Genomic DNA, 12,431 nt, shown 5'->3' on the forward strand with positions numbered 1-12,431 from the left:
ACACTTCAATGGACCAACAAACAGACTAAGACTCCTAAGTGTTGAGTGCTAATACTTAGCTTTAGCATTTTCTGTCTCAGCCTCTTAACCAATAAACACACTTAACTAGAGTTTTCAATGTCTAATAACATTACTAGTAAATCAAGTCAATGGCAATATTATACAGACTAAAATCCCTAACATCAAAAACCTCACAACCAGATGGTTTTAAAGAGGTAAAGAATCAGGACTTCTTAAGTGGAATATTCAAAACAGGATAGGTATGGTAAATACCTACTGACAAAACAGGAAACCTGATCATGTAAACTACTATGGAGGGACATTCCAAAGTTTCACTCTAATTTATACCATCAGAGAAGGACAGGGTGGAGTCTGAGTGTTCCGTCTATAAAGAGAAGTTTAAAATACAGGTTTCCTCCCATTTTATTTTATTTCATTTTTTGGTACATGCCCCTAGCGGGAACCGAACCTGTGACTCTCTGGTCCGCAGGCCGACGCTCCAACCGCTGAGCCAAACCGGCCAGGGCAGTCCTCCCATTTTAATTCTAACTTAAAATCCCCACAGCTGTAGGTATAACCTGTCAAAGCAGAGATAAGTTTAAGAAACAAGCTCTCACCTGATCGGTGTGGCTCAGTGGTTGAGCACTGACCCATGCACCAAGAGGTCAGTGGGCACATGCCCAGGTTGTGAGCCAAATCCCCAGTGGGGGGCATGCAGGAGGTGGCCAATCGATGTCCTCTCTCATCGATGTTCCTATCTCTCTTTCTCCCTCTCCCTTCCTCTCTCTCTAACATCAATAAAGGGAAAAATAAATAAATAAGTTGGTTTTTTAAAAAGAAAAACAAGTTTTCAAAATACCCACCCAAGCACAGTGGAACTGCTCATGAGAGATTCAGGGTCTGGTCAGGTCTCTGCTGCTAGCAGGAACATCACGACACTCCATTCAGACTTGTTAAACGAATACTCTTTATTAACTCCTTAAGGGCCAGAATAAACAGATGGACCAAGGCTATGGCCAGGGAAACAGATTCGCCTGAGGGCTTCAGATTTTGCGTCTATAAAATTCAATGATTCAAAATTCATGTGTCCATCTTGAAATGAGATAGAAAACAAGGTTGTATAATTCTGAATCAAGGAGGTATACTATAAATTATGTTTTTTAAAAATTCCAATGTCACGTTTTTCATTCTCCATGTGCTCCTCTACCTGGATAATCTAAGGATGCAGCTTCTATATACAAGGCACTAAAAAAATTTAACTCTGCTTGAAACATGACTGATGTCATTAAACCTAAAATAAAGTATAAAAGTTAGAAGGTCCTCTCTTGCCCTGCCAGTGTGGCTCAGTGGACTGAGCATTTCTTAGTCCCATGAACTAAGAAATCCCAGTTCAATTCCTAATGGGGACACATGCCCAGGCTTTGGGCTCAATCTCCAGTATGGGGGGGGGTGGGGGGTTCAGGAGGCAGCCGGTCAACATCTCTCTCTCACATGGATGTTTCTCTCTCTCTCTCCCTTCTTCTCTCTCTAAAAAAAAATCAACAAACATATTTTAAAAAATTAAATGTCCTCTCTTAACATAACGTCTTGAATTTTTCTAAAACACCCTGGTTAGTAGCTGCGCATAGTTGAGTACATTAAAAATGACAAATATTTCTTTCCGCCACCCCCACCCGCCCCCATACACATTTGGAAACTATGAAGACCTAATTTTATTTTTCCTTTTAGCACACATTTCAGGCCCAACTTATTAGTTTCAATTCTGCTCTTGCTCTATTTCCAGTCAGTTTTACTTCTGAATTTTCTGTCACAAAGTTAAGAACTGTGACCCTGTGGAGAAATAAATACTAAAGAAGAACACAGCTTTTCCTTTCAAAGGAAAACCAAACATTTTCACAGGAAAAGCAAAAGAAATCTTAAATTCCTGATGGCTTTTTGCCACATAAAAATAATGATTTTAGGATGCTGACGTTTGCTTTGAGTTTCTGAAGCTTCCTCATATAATTTTGTTTACAAGAGCCAAAGCAGCTCAAAAATTGGCATCATTTTATTTTATAGATTTACAACTATATATTATTATTTTTTTTATTTGAGTCACAAGGAAGGGGCTCAATAAATATTTGTGGAAGGAAAAAATGTGCATAGCATGTACCGCGCTACACGGGGTACACGTTCCCAGTGAGACATGGCTTCCTCTCTCCCTTCACTGGCCTCACCAACAAAACACATCTTCTGAAAACATTTTTTAAAAAAGATGATTACATTAGATTGAGAAATTAAGATAACTGATCAACATAAACATGTAAGGGGAAAATATATATGTACAGTTAAATTAAGCTTTCTAAAGCTTTTGTGCTATCATTTCTTTTCTTGTATGTTTTCATTCTCTTTCCTTCCTTCTCTTTAGGCTGTCAAGCTCTTCAAAGGAAAGGCCCATATACAAATAAAATAAAAATATACTGAATTCCTACTATGTAATCAGCACAGTGCTGTGAGAAATAAAATATAAAGCACGATGGCTCCAAACCTTGACAGAACTTAACACTTGTTCACCAGACGCCTGCAGAGTGGGAATCGAAGACCTGGACTGTATCCCTGTGTTGACACTGTGTGACTCTGAGAAAGTTACCTAGACCTCAGACCCCTCATCTGTAAAAGGAAGTGGCTACTGATATAAATTTCCCACATAGAAGAATTCCAAATAATTTATGTAGATACTCTGCCCTCAAGGAGGGGAGCATAACTTCCCACAGTGCATAGTGACTTCCTTCTGTGGACCCTGAGAAAGAAGGTATCTGTTAAGAAGGGCTCCAGGGCCCTGGCCGGTTTGGCTCAGCGGTTAGAGCGTCGACCTGCGGTCCAGAGAGACCCGGGTTCGGTTCCCGCTAAGGGCATGTACCTCGATTGCAGTTTGTCCCCAGCCCTGGTTGGGTCATGTGGGTGGCAACCACCCTCGATTGCAGTTTTCCCCAGCCCTGGTTGGGTCGTGTGGGTGGCGACCACTCGATGTGTCCCTTTCACGTCGATGTTTCTCTCTCTCTCTCTCTTCCCCTCTATCTGAACAAAATATCGAAAAAATGTCCTCGGGTGAGGATAAAAAAAAAGAAGGGCTCCAGGGCCCTAGCGGGCCCTGGCTGTGTGGCTCAGTTGATTGGAGTATCATCCCCTACACCAAAAGGTGGTGGGTTCAATTCCTGATCAGGGCACATACCCAGGTTGTGGGTTTGATTCCCCAGTTGGGGCACATGCAGGAGGCAACTAATCATTGTTTCTCTCTCACATCAATGTTTCTCTCTCTCTCTCTCTCTCTCTCTGTTTCTTTCCCTTCCTCTCTCCGAAAATCTATTTAAAAAAAAAAATTTTTTTTTTAAGAAGAAGGGCGCCAGTAGCTAACTGGTTTCAAATTTAAAGAAAAACAGAGCCTATCCTTTCTACACAGGGGCCTCTCATGCAAACTGCACTTCCGGGAGAAGCCTGCACTGACCTGCTGCCTGCACTGTGTTCCTGTCATCTGAGCCCTTACAAAGGAGTTCCTGCAATCCTATTTCAACCAGTAGGACTGGGGCTTTCTCCAGTCTGAGCTACACAGCTATATCCCCATCAGCTTCTTCAACAACCAATCAGGGCAGTGCCTTTTGGGCAATCAAATTGCAAGGATTTGAAGTCCTCATTTGCATAAGTACAGACCAATCAGGGACCAAGGGTGGGGAATTGTCTATATAAATCAGCTCCCCCCTAGTTCTAAGAGCACTTTTTTCTTTTTCACCAAAGACTGTTTCTCAGGCTGGTCTAGAGCTGAACCACAGATGTCTAACTGCAGCCGGCCAGAGCAGGGAAGAGAGACCAGAGCAGAGCGGACCAGAGAGGGCAGAACAGACCAGAGAGGGCAGCCCGTAGCTGTCGAGCCAGAGAGGAGCCAGGACCCAGGGCTGCCTGGCCCAGGGCCACTTCACCCTAGGGCTGCCTCACAGCTGTGCTGTTTCCACAGCCGTACTGTATTACGACTGAATTAACTGTTTTGCACTGAACAAAGTACCCTTCACTGCACCCCAAATTGAGGATTCCTGTTGACGTTGAATTGGCACCAACAACCTTCAGTTGACACTTCCAAAGAGGAAAGTATGGGGGGTGATCAGGAGAGAGTAACCTTACAGCAGAGAACCCTGACAAACACCACCTCAGCCAGGGATGATGAAGGTTTATATCAACAGCGATAAGTCATGTTAATAGTATGTACACTTGGTAGGTAGGATATGATAAAAATGACACTTTATCTCACTGGCCTTCTTCCCAAAAACCCATAACCCCAGTCTGATCATCAGGTGGGGGGAAAAAATCAGACTAATTCCAATAAACGGCATATCCTACAAAATACTGGACTAGAACTCAAAACTGTCCAAGTCATCAAAAACACAGTATGAGGAACTGTCACAACCAAGAGGAGACTAAGGAGATAAAACAATTATATATAATGTAGTATTCAGGATGGAATCCTGGCACAGAAAAAAGTCATTAGGTAAACACTAAAAAGCTCCATCAACAGATGAATGATTAAACAAAATGAGGCATGCTACAACATGGATGAAAACATTATGCTGAATGAAATAAGCCAGACACAAAAGGGCAAATACTGCATGATTCTACTTATGTGAAGTATCTAGAATAAACAAATTCAGAGACAGCAGACAGAATTTTCCAGGGATGGAAGGAAGAGAAGAATGGGGAGTTATTGTTTAATGGGTATAGTTTCTGTTTGGGATGATGAAAAATTCTGGAAATGGATAATGGTGATGGTTGCGCAACACTAAGAATGTACTTAATGCCACTCAATAGAACAATTAAAATAATTAAAATGGCAAATTTTATGTTACATATATTTTATCACAATTTTTTTTTTTTAATCCTCATCCAGGGATTTTTGCATTTATCTTCAGATAGAGTGGGAGGGAGAGAAGAAGGAAGAGAGAGAGAAACATTGATGTGAGAGAGACACATTGACTGGCTGCCACCCGCACAACCCCAACCAGGGCTGGGGACAAACTGCAACTGAGGTACGTGCTCTCAGTGGGAATTGAACCCGGGACTCCCCAGTCCGCGGGTCGATGCTCTAACCACTGAGAAAAACCAACCAGGGCTATCAGTATTTTTAAACTAAGGAAATCTGAATAAACTGTGGACTTGGTTCATTAACTGTAAAAAATGTACCATACTAATGAAAAATGTTAAAATATCAAGGAAATTGGATATATGGGATCTTTCTGCATAATTCTTCTATGAATCTAAAACTGTTCTAAAAAATAAAGTCTATTTAAAAATTCCACAATATACAAAAATATCAAATCATTATATTGTACACCTGAAACTAATATGTCAATTATATCTCAATTTAAAAACAAAAGCAAACATATAGAGAAAGGGAACAATTTCCCAAAGAAAGGGTAGGGTAGTAAGTTACAGTTATCAGAGTAAGTACAGGAGAGAGAATGAACAGACAAAATAACAATAACGATACTCACTTCAAAAAAAAAACAAAACACTGAAGCAAGATAAAGGCTCATAGCACTGATATACCCACCTCCTTCCCAAAAAAGGACAAGAAAAAATGCTCTTCAATCAATAAAAAACATAAGTAAGCAATCGGAAAAATTAATGCCAAAGATATGAACAAGCAATTCATAAAAAAAAATGCTATATAAATCTATGTAAAGATAATGAAACTCATAGGGTTGTATAAGGATAAATGAGCTCATGTACTTAACACAGTTTGGCATACAAAAATAAAGCTATTAAAATACAACTAATAATTAAAGAAATGCTCATTTAAATGACAAAAATAAAGGGATGGGCAACAGTAGGTTTACAGTTGTTCATATGGAAAGTAATACAATAATCAATATATATTATAAGAATAAACTGTTTTGTGTACTCACAACTGTAAACTACTTTTGCCCACCCCTGTATGTTTATGTGTATGTGTATGTGTATGTGTATGTATATGTATTTGTAGGTAGAATACATATAAAAACCTGTATACATAAAATCAGATTGGAAAACACTGAGAAAAATTATGATGTCCAAAGTTGACAAAAAGTGGAGATGCAGGTTCTGTCATAACTTGGTACCAGTGTAATAGGCATGTCCTTTTTTGGAAACATTTTGCTAACAGTTTCTAAAACAAATGTATATATAAAAAATATATTAATATATATGTGTGTGTGTGCATATGTACATATTTGTGTGTATACATACATATACCTCCTTTGAGTTATTTCACTGCTCAAAATTTATCCTACAAAAATTATATATGAATACTCATTGTAACCATGTAATAGAGAAAAACTGGAAAGAGACCAAAAGTCTACCAATGAAGCATTAGTTAAACATAACTAAACATTATTATGCAAAATGTGGTATATGTACATATAATGACGTGTACAACTAAGGAAAATAACATGAAATTGCACTTTTTTTTTTAATTTTTAAAAGGAAAGGGATTAAACTGGGTTAGGACTATTTAATCTGAGTTTTTCTATTTACACTTTAAGGGAACCAAACCTGCATGTAAAATTGTGTTTATGTATATATGTAAGTGCATTTTCTACGGAAAGAGTCTATAGCTTTAACCAAATCTCAAAAGGATCACTAACAATCACTAAAAGGCTACTTCCCACCTGCTCTCAGTATCTGAGAAACATAGTTAAATTATACTCAAGTGAGGAATTTTTTAGGGAGAAAAAAAATGCTCTCAGTTAAACTTCCAATGAAATATTAAATCTCTATCACAAAACATTTTTTATTTCAAGACTCCTAAATCTAAGGGTACAAAGGAAGTTATTCTTCAGATTAACTAGGTAATTATAAACCTCAACCAAAAATTATAGAACAAAAAGAGTCTTCAAAATGTGTGACTAGTTAATACTGAAATTATAGTTAAAATAAGACCATACAGAAGCAAAAGGAAGCAAGACTAAGCAGTAGTTTCATTTGACACAGTCAAGTAGTTATCGTGGACTACAGTTAGTATTAGTATTCATACATGTAAAGGTTCAGGAGTTATGAAATCTTAACTAAAGTATTTTGTTGTTTCTTTAAAATAAGTAGATTAAAATAAGAAAAATAAGTTAGGTCTTATACATAGTTTTGTGAATTTTCTTTAAGCAAAAATAAAGTAGGTCTTTTCTGGAGGCACATGGGGGATGGTCCAATACTTCTGGAACTAATCTATTATAAATTAATATTTTAAACATTACAGCTATTAGTATCAGTGGGATTTAATGAAGACTGGAATAAGCGAGTAGTATAACAGCAGGGATACGCTCCATCCTAAAATGAAAGTATATTTAAGAACAGTGGTTCTCAACCAGGAGTAATTTTGTCCCTAAAGAAACATTTGGCAACATCTGGATACATTTTTTACTGCTAGGACTGGGCAGGTACTGCTGTTATATTGTGGGCAGAGGCCATGAATGGGACTAAAAATCTTATAGCCAGATCCATCTACCCACCCAAAATGTCAACAGTGCCAAAGTTGAAAAACTCTGCCTTAGAAGTAGACTGGGGAACCACTGAATCTATGCTTTGAGAAAATCAACTTTAGTAGAAATCCAAAATAAATAGGGTTTGCTTATTTGTTTAGAAATATTGACATCTTATTAAATAGCATGGGAGCTATTAAAATGACACAACTTTTGCCCTGGCTGGTTTGGCTCAGCTGTTAGAGCGTCGGCCCGTGGACCAGAGAATTCTGGGTTCGGTTACTGATAAGGGCGTGTACCTCAGTTGCAGTTTGTCCCCAGCTCCGGCTGGGGTCATGTGGGTGGTGACCACTCAATGTGTCTTTCACATCAATGTTTCGCTCTCTCTCTTCCTTCCCCTCTCTCCCCGCTCTATCTGAAGATAAATGCAAAAAAAAAAAAAAAAAGTCCTCAGGTGAGGATAAAAAGTAAATAAATACATAAATAAATAAATAAAATAACACAATTTTCACAAAGTGTTATTTAAAATAAAATTAATTGGAATTCCAATTTATCTAAGCCTTTAAAACATTGCAAAAGCCATAGGCAAAAAATAAAAAGACAGTGAATTAACGCTAACAGGAAGTTTTATACACACACATATCCTATGACTCTCACAAACAATACTGAGCAAAAGAGCCAGTCACAATCATAAATTTTGCATGATTCCATTTACATGCAGTTCAAGAACAGGCAAAACCTAATCTCTTATGTTAGAAATCAGAATAGTGATTCCCTTAGAGACAAAGGAGAGGGAGAGATGGCAGAGAACATAAGGGGGATTTCTGGGATGCTAATAATTTTGTGTTTCTTAATCCAGGTGGTATTTAACTGTGTTCACTTTGTGACAATTCATCAAGTTGTGTACTACAATTCATCAAGCTATACCAATAATCAGTGCAATTTACTGTACACAGATAACTCTTTAAGAAAAATGTTTAATTTCTTTGTTATATATTTATACTCTAAAAACTTGGACATTGGGACCCAGGAAGTTAAATTAACTGCAAAAGTGAAAGTGTTTTGTTATACTATAAGCTGCCTTCCAAGAATTCAAGAAGGATGACACCCCCAGGAAGCTGTAAATACCATACTCAGCACTCACACAGCCATTCACTGTGCACTCCAGTCACTATATATGCCTCGTCAAAAATCCAAAAATTTGACAAACATTTACAAAAGCAGTTGAATTTATTCATGGACAATGTGTTAGATTACTTCCGCAAATGTTAAATTGTGAACTGTTATCAGAGCTCAGGCTCTATGACACAAACGATGCTTTCTCTTTCTTAATCTCACATTTTCCAAAGCTCACCCAAACTAAACCCCTCTAGGTCCTCAACTCCTGAGGATTTCTCCAGGCTGCTTATAAGAGTGCCCACCACTGCCTCTCCCAGTATCCACTCTCACAATCCACCTCCCCCACACACACACACACAAAATTCACATTAATGCTCATTCCAAAGGTTAGTCTCCCTTCCCCTCAAGACTTTTACTCTTTCCCACCACCTCATAAATACAATACAAACCTCACTCCTCTCTATCTCCTACTAGTCTCCACAAATTCACTTGCCACAGCACCACAAAACCAGGACACACACACTATCCCAGTCTTCTAAATCCTCTTCTGCCACACACACACATACACACAAAACCTTACTTCTGCAAACAATTCAGCTCTCACTGGCCACCACTACAACTATTATCTCAACTCCCCTCTTCCCTTTAGCACCACCCCCCCCACACACACACACTTTCCTGTATTCAAATCCATCCCATTTCCCATCCTCCCTCTACCCCCAACTTCTGCTTTCTTCTTTATAAATCTTTCCCAAGTACTATGACAGAAATCAAAAGCTGAAGAAAGGGTATGAAGGAACATGCTCTGTCCTGTGTGAAAGGAGCTGCTCTCTAGTCTCAAGCACACAACCACGCGCATAGGCTACAGAGTCAGATGCTGGATTCTGAAACCCAGCCCCACCACTTAACTAACTGCAAGGCTTTGAACTAGTGATTTTGCATCAAGCCTCCGTTTCCCTAACTACAAAATGGGGCTAATAAAAATAGCTATCTCAGAGAGTTGTGTGAATTAAGTGAACTACAGTCGTTTAGCACACAGTACAAATCCAACAAGGTAAACTCAATAACTGACAGTTTTTCTGAAGTCCCCTTTTTGGAAGGGGGAATAGAGAGGATGAAAGGTTCTTTCTTTAAGTCTCTTTAATGCTAATATTCCTGCAAAGTCTCCTCTTGGGGGATAGAAGTAGGGCAAGGGCACGAAGGAGAGAAGCACTTTACAGATATGTGGGTGACACAAAGGATTTTATCAGATCCCCAAACTCAGTGCTCTCTTTATTATCCCCCTAAAATGTTGATCCAAGAAGCCATCGGGCTCTTGCAAACGGATGGGGACATGGATACCCATATACATCAAATCCTCTTTCTACAGATACTCATTTGAAGGAATGAGGTAGGAAAGGGCCCCTTAAATTGCTAGAATGCGTTCCTTGGGGATCTGAGATCAGGAAGAAAACCCCTAAGTCCTAAAGGATATCTCTTGAGAAGCTGAGGGGAGCAGTTCATAATCAGGAGGAATTAAAAGTACATGTTAGAAACCTTAAAGACTCCTCGCTTCTCCCGTAGGAAAGAGTACAAACTGGATTTTCCGCAAGAGGGTTGAGAAAGGAAAAGCGCTGTCCTTGTCTCTCAAGGGACACCAGGGCTTCCCCGGGTCCGTTCCTAGGAGGATAAGGAGAGGGTCTCCGCAAGGGAATCCCCAGCTGCCAACGTGGGGACAGGCGGACTCGGGTCCCCGGGGAGTTTCACTGGGTCTCTTCCCGTCTCTCGACAGCCCAACTCCAGTAACGGGATTTCTCCTCGGACTGCAGGATCTCCCAAAGGTTCGGCCATCACTGGATCCCTCCCCTTACAAAACCTACGGACCGCCTTCGTCAGTCCTCCGAGTTCTCCCAGTCACTTCTCGGGGTCTCCCGCTGGCACAGGGACAGCCCGCCGCCCACGATCCCCTTCCGAGCGCCGCGAGCCCGCGGGGTTACCTGCTGGGACGGCAGCTCCACATGCAGGGCCCGCGCAGCCGAACCGGGAGGCAGCGCGGCGGCCGGGCCCGGGGGCGGCGGGGGAACCGGGCCCCCAATCGACGCCGAGACACTCATCTTGGCCCAGGGGCCGCCCAGCGGCGGAGCCGGCACTCCTCCGGCATCCGCCACCACTGCTCAGCCACAACCCACAGAGCCCCTGCAGCCCAGACACCCGCCAACGGAGGGGCAGGACTGCTCTACCCGACCTCCGGCCGCCGCCGCCGCCGCTGGCTAAGGAAGAACCATATTACCGCAGTGCAACCCCCACCACCCCGCCGAGACCTGGCTTGCTCATTGGTTCAGCTCCTATGGGGGCGGGACCCGACCACAGACAGGAGACACGCTATTGGGTAGAAGGTCTGTCCATCGCCGGTCGGAATGGAATGGGGCGGAGAGACCCGAGGATGGCCTAAATTGCGTCTGTCAAACCGGGGTGAGACCTGGGGCGTTGCTTCTTTTTTCCCCAAGTCTAATTGGTGTTTTCACTACCACAGGGCGGGGTCTCCTGATGGAGCCGCAAAGGCCATTGCTCTAGGTTGCCGTCAGTTGTCAGTAAAGGGAAAGAGGGGCAGGGTCTGATTAGGTAAAGAGTGCGCCTGGGCTACGGTGTCACGTGCAGGAGGCAAGAGAGTCACCTGATTAGTGAGAGTCAGTCTACGGAGTGACTTCCGCCCTAACCTAGTTGCCATAGTAACCGGCCTCCCGAAGAGGGCGGGGACCCTCTGTGCCAGCTAAGTCGCGTTGACAGGTCTGCAGTTAGTTGCGGGCTCCCCAAACACTCTTTTCCTGAGTGCTGCTGTCAACCTGCCGGCACTGAAAAGGAATACCTTCTGGTTTGGCAGAACGGCTCTACGCAGAATGCATTACGACCAGAACCTGTCCGACAGTCCCACCAGCTATTCCATGACCGATCCTAACTCACAGGTCCATGCCTCTCCTCGCACTCCACGAACTAGTATGCTGAGCTACAAGGTGTGCGAGGCACCCGGGATTCTATTTCATCTTTGTTGCTTTTGCTGTCCCTAGAAAGTCTTTGCTACGTTTCTCCTAATGCTTACCCTTCAGATCTCATCTGGTACTGGAATCCCTTCTTCCAAAAGGTTTCTCTGATTTATTCTGGGACCCTGATTAGGAATATTGCCTCCACTATATTCCTGATTATTCTATTGCATTGTGTTTTGCTGTTGTTGTTAATCCTTGCCTGGGCTATTTTCCTCTTGATTTTTAGATAGAGTGAAAGTGGGGGGGGGGGGGAGAGAAACACGCGTGTGAGAGAGACATTCATTGGTTGCATCCCACACAACCCTAACCGGTTGGGGATGGAACCTGAGACCCTTCAGTCCATAGGCCGATGCTCCAGCCGCTGAGCCAAACTGGCCAGGGCCTATTGCATTGTCTTTTAAAGTACGTGATACACACATACATGTATATACGGAATTCCTCAAGGAAAAGGACTTTGTAATTTATCTCTGGATTCTCAGTGTCTGATAAATAATCTAGATGTTTTGGTTTTTGAAGTGAAGGTCTCCTCAAATGCCACCTCTTCCATGAAGACTTCCTTGATCACAACGATAGAGTATATAGCAATTGTGTCTGTAATAAATAACATTGAGTCATTCTACAGGATATTGATCCCTCTTTACCCTACCCCCACTGTGAATTTCTCCAACACCTGGACTGATGTAGCTCAAATAATTCAGTGTTTTAGAGTAAAAAACAACAGGAATCAAGCACTTCTGGAATCTTGGTTCTGCCACCTTCTAATATGTGTCACTAGACAAGCCAGTTCCCCTCTCTCAGCTTTAGTTTTCCCTTGTAT

The 12,431-nt window shown here is 41.7% G+C and overlaps 1 protein-coding gene across 3 annotated transcripts in view; it reads right to left on the bottom strand.

Moving 5' to 3' along the window:
- Positions 1 to 10,886, bottom strand: part of UVRAG (UV radiation resistance associated) — a 291,381-nt gene extending 280,495 nt beyond the window's left edge. The window contains exon 1 of one of the 3 annotated variants that reach the window (XM_036258232.1): positions 864 to 1,087. In XM_036258232.1, the coding sequence (XP_036114125.1) occupies positions 864 to 886 (23 nt within the window). In that variant the 5' untranslated portion in view covers positions 887 to 1,087. Of the gene's footprint in view, positions 1 to 863; positions 1,088 to 10,570 lie in introns of those variants that run through there. The other 2 variants (XM_036258231.1, XM_036258237.1) reach the window with 2 other exon arrangements.
- Between the last annotated feature and the right edge of the window lie 1,545 nt (positions 10,887 to 12,431).

Source organism: Molossus molossus, unplaced genomic scaffold (assembly GCF_014108415.1).
Source record: "Molossus molossus isolate mMolMol1 unplaced genomic scaffold, mMolMol1.p scaffold_m16_p_13, whole genome shotgun sequence".
NCBI classification, from domain to species: domain Eukaryota; kingdom Metazoa; phylum Chordata; class Mammalia; order Chiroptera; family Molossidae; genus Molossus; species Molossus molossus.